At 45.5% G+C, this 15,241-nt stretch overlaps 2 protein-coding genes across 6 annotated transcripts in view; both read right to left on the bottom strand.

Annotated features, from left to right (window-relative positions):
- Window positions 1-102: 102 nt before the first annotated feature.
- Window positions 103-3,791, bottom strand: TTC36 (tetratricopeptide repeat domain 36). The gene is made up of 3 exons (XM_010981377.3): window positions 3,546-3,791; window positions 2,612-2,800; window positions 103-426 (listed from the first exon to the last, which is right to left on the bottom strand). Exons 1-3 carry the CDS (start codon window positions 3,661-3,663, stop codon window positions 164-166), a joined length of 570 nt encoding a protein of 189 aa, XP_010979679.2. The 5' UTR covers window positions 3,664-3,791; the 3' UTR covers window positions 103-163.
- A 541-nt stretch (window positions 3,792-4,332) lies between these two features.
- Window positions 4,333-15,241, bottom strand: part of KMT2A (lysine methyltransferase 2A) — a 71,859-nt gene continuing 60,950 nt past the window's right edge. For all 5 annotated transcript variants that reach the window (XM_064482096.1, XM_064482097.1, XM_064482098.1 and 2 more), the window contains 5 exons: window positions 10,997-11,175; window positions 10,731-10,834; window positions 10,240-10,323; window positions 9,695-9,824; window positions 4,333-9,244 (listed from right to left, as the gene is read on the bottom strand). In XM_064482096.1, coding sequence (XP_064338166.1) covers window positions 8,969-9,244; window positions 9,695-9,824; window positions 10,240-10,323; window positions 10,731-10,834; window positions 10,997-11,175 — 773 coding nt within the window. In that variant the 3' untranslated portion in view covers window positions 4,333-8,968. The remainder of the gene's footprint in view (window positions 9,245-9,694; window positions 9,825-10,239; window positions 10,324-10,730; window positions 10,835-10,996; window positions 11,176-15,241) is intronic.

Genomic DNA, 15,241 nt, shown 5'->3' with positions numbered 1-15,241 from the left:
CAGGACTCCGGGACCACCCCCGGGCGTCCCCGACGTGCGCAGATCTCTCTTGCGAAGGGGACACCCTTCGGAAACGGCGGGCGGACGCAGACACAGGCCGGGGGCGGGGAGAGCCGGCGGCTTTATTAGTTGCGGGCGGCCCCCCCCCTCCCCCGCGGACGGCTCAGCGCCCGTCGCGGGGCCCGTGCAGCTGCCCCATCATGTCGGCCAGCATGCGGTTGCACAGCGCCGCGTACGGGTTGAGCAGCACCAGCTGGCGCCGCGCAAACGGGCTGCCCAGCCGCGCTGCCCGCTCGAAGTCCCTGCGGGCGTCGTCGTCCCGGCCCTGCAGCCGCGCCACCAGCCCGCGCTGCACGAAGCCCTGGCGGGCGGCTCGGCCTCGGCCCCCGCTCAGCGCCAGCGCGCGCTCCAGGTCCTCCAGGGCGCCTGCGGGACGGACGGACGGGCGGGCGGGGTCAGGGGCGCGGCCAGCACGTGACCCGGCCCAGAACCCAGGGTCTGGGGCTCGGCCCCTTACATCCCGCCTGCACTTGGCCCTGGAGGTCGGTATTGATACTCCCGTTACACAGATGAAGACTTAAGAGTCGGCCAGACTGGGCCTGGGCTGCACAGCCAGTTAGTGGCCGAGCTGGGACTAAAGTCCAGGTCTCTCCTGTCCTTGTCATTTTCCACCATCTAGTACCCGCCCCCCCTAAACATGAAGGTTGCTGAGAGGATTTTGAATGGTCACTATGTTATGAATCAGGCCTGTTGCCGGGCACGTAGCAGGCGATTTGTTCCACACATAGACCATCTACCATGTGCCAGATGACTGACTCTGAATCCCAGAGTCCAAAAACATTAGAATTAACTGACAGCTATTTCTTATATACCCAATAAAGTCCATTTCTCTTCTTCCTGAAGGCTTTTCTCTCCTCTTTTTCATTCTATGCCCTAAAACTGCTTCTCTCACCTGTGTTCTCCACTACTTCCCTTCCTCATTCTTTATTTCCATGGTCTTCTTCATTTTGTGTCTAATTGTCTTTGAAGGAGGTCTTGGAGCCAGAGCTGGCCTGCAACATTTTTATTTTTATCATCCTCAGAGATACTTGGCTTAGGCATCAGAGCTCTATATTCAACCTCAGTCAGCCAGCGGGTATCTGCTGTAGGGTCCACCGAACTGCCTTTCTTCTGGCCTCTACTTTAGTTCACTCATGTTCTCTGGTTAGCAGTACCAGCAGTATCCTACAGCCAGGCTCATCTGCCCTGTCCGGTCTGTGTTTGGGTCCCCAGAACCCAGCAGCGCCTCTGCTCCTCATACCACCTGGAAAGTTGAGAAGCTCTCTAATCACAGCATTCCTTGGTTTCCCTCAAAGGAGTTGGTCGGGGGAATTGAAGGCCTCCCTCAGGCAGAATCCCCTTTGATCCTCTCTGGGGTTTTGATCTGCTGGTTTTCCCCAGTGGCCTTTATGGCCCTGCTCTGCTAGAGCCAGGTGGCAGACAAGCCTGGCAAGGGGGCCCTCAGAGTTCCCTGCTGTTCCCAGAATGAAGTCCAAATTCCCCTGTCTGGCATTCTTGGCCCCAGGAGCACCTCCACCATGACTCCTGGTTGTCTAGGAGTTCCCTACTAGGCTTCTGTGGTTTACATCTTCGCATCACCCTGCTCTCTGGTCCACAGCATGGCGCTCTCTGTCCCATTGTTCCCCCTTCCAGCTACAGTAACCTGAATACAGCAGGTTTCATCCAGTCACTGCACAATTGAAACCCTTTAGTGATTCCCTCTGTTTTCAGGACAAAATTCAACATTGGCCTGATGTTTCCAGTTCTTTGCTGTCTGGCCCCTGTTTACCTCTCCAGGCTCGGGAGAGTCTTCATCCTGCACAACTCCCTTTTCTAGCCAGACTGGAGATCTGAACTTCTCTGTCTCTGTCCATGCCTTTGGGACCTCCACAGGCTGTGCCTTCTCCCACTCCCTGCCCTCCACCCAGCTCATGCCTACTTATCCTTCAAAACTCACCTCTCAGGAGCGAATCCCATACTGAACCCTCTCAGCTTGTTACGCTGCCATTATATTTATGTGTCTGTCCTACCCTCTAGGCTGTGAGATTTCTGAGAAGTAATGTCACATGGGAATTAAGAGCACACACTCTGAAGCCCTGCCACCTGGTCCACATCCTAGCTCTGCCACTTCTCATCTGCATGAGTAGCAAGCTTCTTAACCTCCATGCATAGGTTTCTTCATCTGTACTATGGAGATAACAATTGCACATACCTTTTAGGGCTGTTGTGAGTGATTAAATGAGTGACTACAACTCACATGTGAAGTGCTTAGTGCCTGGCACATAGTCGTTGCTATAAATAGCATGGTCCTCGGCACCCAGCCTACTGCTGCAGTAGTAAGTCAGCGCTAGTAAAATGTTAAATAAATAAACGGAATGCAGTCTCTTTGACTTTCCCAACAGCCCTAAGAGATTAGCAGGGCCATCATATGTCTCTTATAGGTAGGAACATAGGGTCCAGAGGGGTTGAGTGACTTCCCATGCCCTGTGCCCACACCCCACACCATGCAGTCTCTTGTCTGTGCCCTCCAGGGCCCCTTCTGCAGAAGCTCAGGGACTATCCCTCCTCTCACCTGCCACGTCTCCCTGGAGTCGCCGGGCCTGGGCTCGGTTGTTGTAGGCTGACGCCCTCTCAGGCAGCAGGTTGATGGCTTGGCCAAACCTCTCCAGGGCTGTGCTGAGGTTGCCAGCCTCTGCTGCCATCACGCCCTGCAGCTCCAGGGCCTTGGACTGCACCAGCTGTGCTCCAGGGAAAACTCCATCTGTGTCAGGGAGGGAGCCGTGAGAGGACAGGCGTGCAGTTGGGAGCAGGAAGCAAAAGCCACCTCAGGCTTTGGAAACCTGGGACAGAGCCAAGCCAGGGCTGACTGGGCTGGGGTGCAGGTCACAGTGAGAGTCAGGTGCAGTGAATCTCCAATGTTCCCTCAGCTTTTCAGGCTAAAGTTTCAGTCAGGCTTAGCTTCACTCCTTTAGAAACAAAGGGCATCAATAACTGATGGGGAGAGCAGCCCCCTTAGGGACCGGTGGAGAAGCCAGTGAGCAGACTCACTCTGGAAGAATGAGCTCAGTGCTTGGCTCAAAAGGGTGTGTGACACTGAATGCTTGCTTAGGTTGGAACCATTTAACTGAGCCACCTCCAGCCCTGTTTCTGTCTTCCACGCTGTGTAGGGTAATATACTCTGTTATAACAAAGATGTGAAAGTTTCACATCCCCCCTATCCCTGCAAATACAGTTAAGCTTGGATCATGGGGTGAACTGAGCGGTAAGGTAAGTTCAAGGTGTGGGGGTGAAGGGCAAACCCGGTTTTCTCCTCTTGGCACAGTGACTCTTTCCAAGCCCCTGTCAGTGCACTGAAGATCAGCCAACCTCTCTGATTCCGATCTCCATCATCATCCTAGGGTCCTGGCACAAGGGTCCTGCCTGGTAAGATTACTTTCCTCTGCCATCCCGACGAGGCAGCAGACCAGCCAGTGTGGAGAGCTCTCCTCCAAGTTCAAAATACTCACCTTCATGTATTTCTTCCTTCTCCTCTTCCTCTCCCAGGTCCAACCCAACAATGTCTCCAAATGGGGTGTCAGGGTTGAAGATGGCCTGCAACACTGCCTGGTCATTTGGAGTCCCCATGGTGCTCAACTCCAAAATTCGGAAAGGTGACTCAGGATGAAAGGAAGAAGGGGTGAGGGCTGAGCTTCCAGCCAGCTGACCCAGAGGGAGGAGGTCTGTTTGAGGACCATCCCCCAAGAGGCGGAGTGTCTTCCATTTCTTGGCTGGAGTGTAAACTCAACACCCTTTAGCCTGGGGATAGTGACCCTGGCTTGGGAGAATATTTAAAAATATTTCTCAACTGTCTCCCCACCCTGACCCCTGTGCTACAGAGAAACAGTAAATAAGCCCAATTTCAGCCTTAAGGTGGAGTGGAGCAAAGAGAGGGTGCTGCCCAGGTTCCCCCACAATGCTTTTGTCCTATTATATTCCTAGACTGGAATTAAACTGTTAGAAGCCAGTGCTTGACCGCCAGGGATGAAGGAGGGGGAATGAATGGGAAGTAAAGGAACTACTCCTTTGTCCTCTTGACCCCTTCCTCATATCCAGAGTTAATTAGGCCCTGAACATACATCACTGATGAGTAAGGGAAAAAAAAAACAGTTGAGCCTCACCTGAAGGCGGTGAGGGATGATTTCATGATTCTACCTTAAAAGAAAGGACTGGGGAAGGGACTTTGTAATCAGGTCACAGGCCATGCCCCTCCCATTCCTCCACCCCAGCCAAAGCCAAAAAGAAAGTTCAACCATGTGCAGCAATAAACTTGACATGTTTATTAATTAAACTATCACTTAAATAAAAAAAAGTGCATAGAAAATAAACATGTTTAAAAACTCCTTTTTTTTTTTTACAACTATGTACACTTTTTACTTTTACATTCAGTCTTTCGTAGAGAGCTTTCAGCATTATTATTTTTTGAACTATTAAAGTATTTTCCTTCATCCCTGTCACAGGGAGTTAACACTGATGGACTTTAGACACATTTTTTTCCTTTTTTTTTTTTTTTTCTCTTTTTCTCTAACCAGAAGCTTGGAAGAACACAAGGAAAAAAAAAAACCAAAGATTTGTTATACATGATAAAGTTGTCAAGAAATGTCTTATTTCTAGAAAAGAAGCTTGTCATCTGTTGAGCTTTTGAAACAATTATTCAACTACCTGTATTTACTAAAGAGACCGTTAAAAGTTCAATAAAAGAAACACCACAAGTCTATTTTCTTGGTTGAAAGACAGAACTAGAGTACCTCGGAACAAGATACCAGGAAAGCACAGAACACAATTTTCCCCTAAATGCAGGTGGTAACCCCAACATTCATAACCAAAAGTAGAGAAACAAGGAGTACAGGTACTGACTGGCAACATTCACGGGCAGAAAAAATCCAGGTGACACCATTTCTGCATTTCTCTCTGATCCTAGGAATGGACTGTTCTGCCATCCCTTTAGGGTTTGGGTCTTCCCCCATTCCAGGGGGTCAGAGGAGTGCCAGACTTTTTTCTGCCACTACTAGCAACTGTAACACAATCCTTATCTATAGTGTTAAGAGAATTAAAAGCCATGGACTGAACTAGGCTTGTTACATGGTGCATTACTATATTAGTTCCTATATATATCATATTTATATTTATTTGAAAACCAAAACAAAAAAAGTTGCAAGTTTTCAGAGTGTGAGACTTGACTGGTATTCATGATTCGGCACAAAACCATCTGCTCAATAACCTTGTATTGCTTTAAAATGAAGGAAATGAAACATAAAATTACACCCAGCCCTTTGCAATGACCCGCTTTTCCTTTAAAAAAAAAAGAAACAAAACAAAAAATACCCCACAACTTGATTTCTAGTTTTAAAAAATCCCAAATCAAACTTAAACATCTGACAAGGTTTTGACCTTTAGTATTTTCAGATATTTGATTGAACGTCAGTCCTTTAGAAAGATACATTCATTAAGTTTTTTTGTTTTTTTGTGTTTTTGTTGTTGTATTTTTCTTTTTTTTTCTTTTTCTTTTTCTTTTTTTTTTAAATCAAGGGAGCTGCATGGTGCTCACCGCATTGGCCGGGGGTTCGACAGAGACAAGCGGGGTGATGGAGTGGATCCCGGCAAAGGAGTCTGGTTGGAAACTTACCTATAGCTGCCAGGGCTTCCCCCTTGATTCTTGTTATTGGTCTAAAAACAGGAGGGGCTAGGCTGGAGGTGACGGTAACCGAGGGAGCTGAGGGACCAAGTTCCGGCCAAAGTGTCAGCGCCATGCAGCTATTCTGGTTATGCAGTTGTCACTGGCCACCAGGAAATGCAGCCACAACAGGTGCTAGCAGCAAAGCTGTAAGTGAGCTGGCTTTCTCACTGAGAACTGACCAGGTGTGCAGCTGTGACTCCTTAGGGATTTGGGATGCCCCTTGGGGGATTCTTGGGAATGACCCACCACAGTTCCTCAGGCTGCACTTTTGTGCGGAGATTCCCTTGGTCACTTTCAAAACAAACTCGGGGGTGTTTTGGAGATAGCTATGCCGTTTTTTGCCTTCTTCCCCTCTTGTAGGGAAACCTTAGCTTATTCCCCAAGTTGCTGGCAGGTACGCTGAATTTTGGCAATGGACTCAAGGCTGAGCTCTAAGAGGAGTTACTCATTTCTGTGGTTGACAGGGAGTGGAAAGGCAGGGCAATCCACCTGCAGGGGCGGGAGAAGGAAAGGTGTGGCTTCCTCCCCGGCCTCGGGGTCTGGGACTGGTAGAGATGAGGAGGGGGCTCACAGTACAGCATGGCCTAGCAGGGCAGTAACTAGGTCTATTTAGCTGAGTTTCCCCCACCACGGACTGGCCTTTGGGTCTTTCTCAAGGTGAAGTCATGACCCATCAGTGCATTAATCATTTCAGTAACAAATGCAGCTTAAGGTTTTTTTCTTTAAAAAAAAATAGGAGTAGAAGGATTTACAAAAAAACCTCACACAGTGCAATAATAAAGGAAATCAGACACTAGTGGAACCCCTGGGGCCACTGCATCTTGTTCACGGGCAAAAGGAGGAAGGGAGGTGAGGTCTGGGTAGAGTGCTTTTCCCCAGTCCCCTGCTGGCACTTCTCCGTGATGACAGGGAGTCTCTGCCACCCTGGCCACAGTGCTGGGCTCCCTGCGTGACAGTGAAAACAGTGACAGTGTTCCAGCAGAGCCACGGAAGAACAGGGAGCCCAGGGTGGAAGGCACAGCAGAGCCGTGAGTCCTGGGGCCGAGCGCTGGGCGGAGTCGTATTGCTTCGCTAGATTTCCTTCGTAGGAACAGGCTTCCCCTGGCGAGAAAAGGCGCCCCGCCCTCCACTGGACTATGCGGCTCTGAAACCTTGTGGCTGACAGAGGCGGAGGAGAATCTGCTTTATCGTGAGTGGTCAGACTGTGCTTCAGTTTCAACGGGCTGCCCCTAGAAAGGGCCCGGGGGTGGGTCCAGGGGTCTTGGCAGGTATGAGGACCTGGTGGGCAGAGGGAGAGGGAACGAGATGACCTAGGAGGCAGATGGTGATGGAAAATGTCAGGGTGCCATTCAGCTTGGTTGCTAACTCTGAAGGAGGAGAGACAAGGGAAGTGTGGGTTCCCCCTCTCAGCACTGCGCTCCTGCCAGAAAGGAGACAGACAGTGCGGGAAGGAGAGGAGAAACTGCTGGAGATCCTACCGCAGCCTTCCGAGGAGATTCAACGTGGGAAGGAGGGGAGTGGCCCGATGGAGCGGGGACCTTCCTTTTCCATTTATTGTCAAAGAGCAAACCCAGGAAACATTAATGTCAACAGGGCACAAACAAGCTACACATTAAACAACAGAAAGTACACCCTCCAGGGGGAAGTTGGGCAGGAAAAACCAGACTTTGTGTGTACAGCTGAATATTTTCTCTAACTTCATCCTATGAAAATAAAAAATTATTAAAAACCGATCTTCTTTTAAATTAGGATAATACCGCGGTTTAAAAAATAGCCTTGTCATAAGTGCTTCTCCCTATGAAGTGCTTCTCATAGAAAAATATACAAAATATATTTACATTTATAAAACCTTAAATAGTAAACTGTAAACAGAACAGAGTAAAATCCAATGACTTAATTTAACAGGTTCAGGACACTGTCTTGGGGAAAGGAAGAGAAGAAACATTTGATGCTGTTTTGACCACATCCTAAGGAGTAATCAGGGCAGTAGTGTCATTTAATTTGCTTTATCCAGAGATTTTGCACAGGTGGCAGAGTTCCCTCAATACAAGGTGGTCCAGTCCCCAAGTTTTGGGCCTTGAAATCTGATTAGTGTTCTGCCTTCAACTGGACACCGACCATTTAAAAATTAAGTCTTCCTATGTCTCAACAAGGGGAAAATAAAGTTACCACATCCTAGGAATGGGGCCCAGGGGTCATCCTGGTTGTGATACTCTGGTTGTTGCATGATTCAAATCCTATTTAAATAATCTTCCTCTTCTAAAAAAATCATGCTACATATTATTTCTTTAAAACTCTCAGTGGAGCTTCATGAAAACAACTCCAAATTCTGTCTGGTTATGGCCAATGGCTCCTGTCCACTTCCCCACTGGGAGTGCTTATGGGCTCAGGGAACGTTTTGTGGGCACATCCCATGCCCGACAGGGAGTGTCCTCGAGCAGGGAGTCACTCTCCCCTACCACCCAGAGAGAACGGGATAGCAGCGGGGTGAAGAACGGGGAAACGAGAACGTGGAGTGAAGGAATGAGGGAAGCCGCTCCTACGTCTAGGGAGTAACTGACAAGATAAGGCTCATGGGGATAACGCTCCCACTTACGGCCCACAGGCTCAACGTTTGGTTATTAATTGGCACAACCCCAAGACAGCCTTTGACACCAAAGGTGCTAAGAATCCTGTCTCCCAGCCAGAAGGGAATTCTCAAGTGGGAGGATAGTAGGGAAAACCACTAGACCGTCTCTGTTTGTTCAACACACGGCTCCAGGCTGGGCCCGGCTGGCAAACTGTCAGGTATCCGCCAGCCCCACACCGGGGGCTTGCCTGACCCCTTGCTTACAGTGCTCGGGAAAGGGCCAAGACGAGGAAGGCAACTTCTCTCTGAGGAGGTTCTCAGGCCAGATCTCCCAACATGACTAACCCTCTATAGGCTCCTTCCAGGCAAGTCTGCTCGGGACCCCACTTCCCACTTTTTAACGGCACACAATCAGAGGGGCCCCAGGAGAAAGCCCATCGCGGATCTTCTCTTTCAAGACCTCATCTCTCTCCAGGACTATGATCACATGTCTAATGTGAATATGGGACCCAAGGGAGCCCAGCCGTCACAGAGGCCCCTCAACTGTGCCCACTCAATCCTGGAACTCCTGGCTGCTGGCAAAGGCCTTCGGCACTGCTTTGGAGGCCCTGGGTCCTGGTACTCCAACACTGCGGAGAAGAGCAGCTTCAGTTTAGGAACTTCCGGCATTTCTTGGCACCACAGTTGCAGGGTAGCTTGTTGCTGGCATCCTCAATGGGGAACTTATAGTCGTAAGTGAGTTCCTCCCCGCGGTAGATCTTGCGCATGGCGAAGATGACAATGTGCTTCTGCCCGTCGATGTTGATGACCCGAGAGTAGCAGTTGGGCTCACACGAGTGATTGATGAAGCGTGCAGCATTTCCATGCATGGTGGCGTCCACTACCTCTGAGTCATCGATTCGGAACATGTAGCAACCGATGCCCTGCACAGGAAGGAGAAAGGAGGAGAGCCTGGTAGTTACTAGAGCTCAGGCTTGAGAACACTTCCCCACCTTTGTCTGATGTGACCTTAGCCGCTGATGAACAAAGTTTCTTCTGGTAAAATTTTCAGATTTCTCCCATGACAAATTCCTAGATTACTGGCACTAGACCAGTGGTTTCTTTACGTCTTCACAGGCAAGTGAAACCTGAAACTTGTGGCACTATGTACTTTTGATCCTGGGATCCACTCAGACAAACCCTCAGAGTGTCTTTGTGTGCTAATCCTTAGGGTGGATTCTGAGCTTTTATTGTGCCCTCTGCAAATTTCAGAGATGTTATAATTTTTTTTTTTAAAAAAAGTGTCTTTGAATCAATAAAACACACTTATCTCTTCCGGAACCTAGGGATCATGTTCGCACTGACGGCCCCTTCCTCCAGCGCGTGGGCCTCACCTTGCTGTCATAATACTTCTCTCGCTTGTCAGTCTGGATGGAGCGGATGACGTTGCCAGCGTACTCGATCACCATCTCACCTGCATCGATGTTTCTCTTACAAAAAAGACCCCGGCCGTGGATGGGAGACCTAGGATGTAAAGATGGAAAAGACATCAGCTGCAGATTTTGCAAATAAGGTCAACTGTGTGAATACATGAATGAATGAATAAAATCTCCTGGTCTATCCCCAGGGGGAACAGACACTTGGAAAAACAAATCTGGACCCACCTGATTTGAGTATATGAATTGTTCTAACAAATGGCCAAGGATTAAAGATTTCTCTGTTCCATAAGCCACTAGAAGTAGCAATATTTTAATGCTTACTGTGTTAAATTCCTTGTTCAACAGAAGGAGTTGCGGGATCCCAGGATATCAGGTTCAATGAATAATACTGAAAAAAACCTCACTTACTGAATGAGGGAGGTCACTCCAGCATTTGGTCCACTTTGATTTTGGAAAACTTCATTAGTTTTCTATAATTCTTTCTACAAGTTTAGCCATACCTGTAGACACCAACTGCCTCCTTAGAAGTCTTTTTTAAGTGCCGGAAGCGCATGGGCATTGGCAGATCCATACTAGTTGCCCTCCTAAAGAGAGAAGGCATGTTATTAATGAATTCTCTTCAGGAAATCATCAGTTGTGAGTCTTGGATTGAAGGTTTCTAGAGCGTATGATGCTATTCTCTTGTGTTCAATGCCAAGTGCCTTATAAAATCAGGCCTAGAATATAATATATTCTATATGAAGACCGTGGAGGAGTGCCCAAAGCTGACAGAGTATACTATGGCTAAAGAAAATAAAATGCACATCATATAGTTATTTCAATTTCTCCTCTGTAACATACTCCTCTCCCTTTGCCAGCCAGCCACTGCTACTTCAACACAAACTATATTTCTGTCTTCTTAAACATCGGCTGGGAAATTCTGATCCAAGCAAAACTGGAAGAGAGGGAAGCAAAGAGTATTTCTTACGACCCCTCTCCGCTCCAGACCTACCGAGCTGACTTCAGCTGTACCTCCTCTTCCTCCTCATCGTTGGGGTTGTATTCAGGAGGCTGCCGATGTTTAGAAGCCAGGAAGTTAAACATGTCAAATGCTGACTTCCTGGAGCCAAAAGATTAACATATATTTAGAGAAATGCTTTAATAGAACCAGTAAAGGACAGCATTAACACTGGAAATCTCAAAGGTTAAGTAGAAAAATAATTATATCATTAGATAATAAAATCAAGACCCCAAACTGCTCATGGAAAAGAAGAGAACTTGCCTCAGGTGGACTTCAGCCCTGGCTGAGCCATGAGGGTTCAGGGGGGGTTCATTGGCTTCCTCTGGTTTATGGAAACGGAATTTGTAATTCCTACAGTGCTTGGCACCAGACAGTTGCTCAATCAGGAACACAACTGCATCATGGAGAATCCCCAGCATCCTCAGACCGTTCACACCTGTAGGACCAAAGGCACCAGGGCAGTGAGGAGCCCAGCCATTAGGAAACCGCATACAATTACAGAAATGCCTCTGCTAGGGAGTAACTCTGCCAGAGGTGCTTGAGCGTGAATTACAGTAGATGGCCTAGAAGTTAGCACTAGATAGCCATGACAATGATGCGGATACAGATCCATCAACATGGAAAACGTCTGTGACAGATTAGGTGAAGAAAGCATGCCCGCAAACTCTGGACTATTTTCTATGGTCTCCACGTACACGGAAATGCTCTAAGTGTTATTTTACTTCATGGTCATAATGACCACACAAAGCAGGAATTACTAGCTTCATCTATAGGTAAGCAAACTTAACCTCAGAGAATTTAAATACCACATGGAAGGTCACATGGTCACGTGGCTAGTGTATCTGGATTTGAAACTTGGGCTTTATAACTCCAACTATACTCCCATTTTTGGTTGTGGGTAATAGCGTACCTGGGTTCAGTGAGCCCATATTCACACCGGTACCGCACGACAGCTTACAAAGAATGTTATGAACCCCGAACACCGAATTCTCTGTGCCGTTACAGTGAGCGTGAAGGCACGCTCCCACGGCTGCTTTGCTTTACTCACTCAGTCTCATTCCGTTAATAAGCATTTCTTACTTTTATAAAAAACAACATTTGTATATGTCTGCTGGCATAGATGGTGAAAGGCTTTTTAAAATGATTGGCTTCTAAAAAATAAATAAATAAAATGATTGGTTTTGTTCATTAAAGCAATGTGACACAGTAAAAACTGCTACCCTTCTTTTTGACACTAGCAAATAGCTAATGTTCTTTATATTTTTATAAAGTAGACAGTACTATTTCACTTATTATTGTTTTTGGTATTATTAATAGTTACCAAAACAAGAATGGTGTCTACTGTGGACAAGACACATTTTCACAGGCATAACTGTGTTAGGATCACATATGCAGTTCCAACAGACATACAGTTTGTGTTATGGAGCATATTTATAGAGATGTAACCCCCGTGTAATTTGGGGGCCATATGCTATGTCTGGAAGGATATACATGTTTAAATGTTAATTACTCCTAGGAGAGGGGCCCTGGCCACCTTTGAATTTGTGATTGTGCTAGTTTGCTTTTCCTTATTTTAAAATTCTTCTGTGTCTTAATTTTCTAGAAGAGGGGAAAGTATTACTAGATGCCTCATTTCCACTTCACTTAAGAGAATTTCTAAGGGATACAATGTGGTTTTAGTGGCAAGCAGAAAGTTAAGTCTCCAGATAAGCAACATTCTTATGATCATAGCTGTTGTTCCAATTAGACTCAATCTATAAAAGTATGGAACACAGGTCGACAATATAAGAGCTGAAGCCATATAAGACAATGGCAAACATTTTCTTTTTCTGCCTTGTCGTCTGAGGATGCAGAGACTGGAAACCTCAGGAGAGCAAGGCTGAGTCAGCTTCTGCTTAGCAATTACACCCTAAGTGTTTGACATGGCACTAGGCACATTACAGGTGTTCAGAAAATATTTATTAATAACAAATATTTAAGGGTTGGAGATTTTATTCCACAATTAGTAGGCAACAAAAGGAAGCTCTTAAGCATCTTTTTGATGACACTGAGGATTCATTACAAGGGACCAGATATGAGGCTTTTTAATATTACAGGTGAGAGGATAACAAAGGCTATTATGCCTGAGGAAAGAGAGAGAAGGAAGGGATAAGACTCATACTTTGTGGGTAGAATCAACAGCAGCAACCAATTGGATGCAAATGATGATGGAAAGGAAGGACGTCAAGAGTTACTGGATTTTTTTTTGACCTGAGATGTGGGACTGAAGGAAGAAGAGCGGGTGGAATCCGGGGGTGTAATGTGACAGCAGGGGAACAGAACACACCTAGCGAGGGGCGGAGTGAGGGGGGCAGAGGCTGGGAACCCAAGAGAATCCTAACTGAAAAAAAAACCACCTTATTTGCCACCTGTTCTTTTAAAAACTGAACATATTTGAATTAACTCATTTTTTAAAAAATGTATAAAAGTAATACTTCCTCATGGAAAATAAAGTGAACTAGTACAGAAAGAAAGTAATGGGGGGAGGGTATAGCTCAAGTGGTAGAGCGCATGCTTAGCATACACAGGGTCCTGGGTTCAATCCCCAGTACCTCCTCTAAGAATAAACAAATCAACAAACCCAATTATTTCCCCACACCAAAAATAAATTAATTAATTAAGAAGAAAGAAAGTACGAGTTACCCATTCTAATTCCCCAGGTCTTACTCCTCTGGGGCTACCATTTTATATAATATAAAAGTATCTAAAAGAAATCATGAACACACTAGACACACACTGTTGTAACTTGCCTCGTCCATGAATTTTCTTTGGACTTCTTTCTAAATTCCCCTATTGAGGAGTATTTTGGTTGTTTCTAGCTTTTTGCTACCACATATTAGAAAGAACATCCTTATACATTTTGATGACTTGGTTGAGACAACCTTTGGGTGATAGTGGAATTGTTGGATGGAAGAACATGCGACTGGAAAAATTTGATAGCTATTGCTTAACTACTCTCCAAACAGCTGTGTTAGTAACTTGTCTACCTACCATGACTGTCAGAGAGAGCTCTATCTCCTCCATCTCTAGCTGCACTACCTCCAAATTCTGACTCTTTGTTAATGAAGGTGAGCATAGTTAATAGTGCCTTAATATGCATTTTAAAAATTATATCTTTCCATTCAATTATGAGACTGTACCTTTTCATATGTTATTGGCTGTTTGCAGATTGTGGAGGATAAAATGCCTCTTGTGTCCTTTGCTCTTTTTTTAATTAAAAAAATTCTGAAAAGTTTAAAATAAAGAAAAGGCACACAGGCTGCTAAAACAGCTACATCTGTACCTGACACTTATAATAAATAAATGTTAATATTTTCAAATATACCCTCCCTTCCTTCTTAAAACAAAAACAAAAGCACTATAAAATTAAATTCCTCTAAGTACTCATTCACTTCCCTTCCCAGGACCAATCTGAAAGGAAGCTGTCAGAGAGGCAGATAGATATGGAAAAACCAGAGTCAATGGAAGGTTTCTACCTTAGGTTAATTAAAGTCTTTAATGTGTGCTTGAAAAAACTGTATTAACAAGTTTTTACACTACTAAATTTAACTTGAAATCCAATACTACTGAGAAGCTATTTTAACTTTAAGAAGGAGGTATAACAAAACCACAATGAGATACCATTTCATACTCACTGAGATGTCTATGGTCAAAAAGACAGACAATAACAAGTGTTGACAAGGAGGTGGATACTGGAACCATACACTGCTGGTGGAAATGTAAAATGATGATGCCACATTGGAAAAACAATCTGGCAGCTCCTCAAAAAGTTAAACACAGAGTCACCGTATGTATGACCCAGCAATTCCATGCCCAGATATATTCCCAAGAGAAATGAAACCATATCCGCACAAAAACTTGTACATAAATATTCATAGCATACCATCACATCTGAAGGTGGAAAAAAACCAAAAATCCATCAGCTGACGAATAGGTAAACAAGTGGTATATCCATACAGCAGAATATTATTTGGCAGTAAAAGGAATGAAATACTAATAAAAGCCATATGTGAAAAACCCACAGTGAATAAAACACAATGATGAAAGACAAAGTTTTTCTCTAAGACCATAAACAAAGCAAGGATGCCTGCTTTCACCACTTCTAGTCAACATAGTCCTGGAAGTTCTAGCCAGAACACTTGAGTGAAAAAAAAGAAGTAGAAGGCACCCAAACTGGAAAGGAAGCAGTAAGATCATCTCTCTTTGCAGATGATGTGATCTTACAGGTAGAAAACCATAAAGATACCACAAAAAAGCCACTGGAATAAATGAATTCAGCAAAGCAGGAGGATACAAAGTAATACACAACAATTAGCTACATTTCTATACACGAACCATGAACAATCTGAAAAGGAAATCACAAAAACAATTCCATTTATAATAGCATCAGAAAGAATAAAATACTTAAGAATAACTTAATCAAGGAGGTGAAAGACTTGTACCATAAAAACTATAAAACACGG

This window comes from Camelus dromedarius, chromosome 34, assembly GCF_036321535.1.
Source record: "Camelus dromedarius isolate mCamDro1 chromosome 34, mCamDro1.pat, whole genome shotgun sequence".
Classification (NCBI taxonomy): Eukaryota; Metazoa; Chordata; class Mammalia; order Artiodactyla; family Camelidae; genus Camelus; species Camelus dromedarius.
The sequence above is the reverse complement of the archived record's forward strand: the minus strand, read 5'-3'. Positions and strand labels throughout refer to the sequence as shown.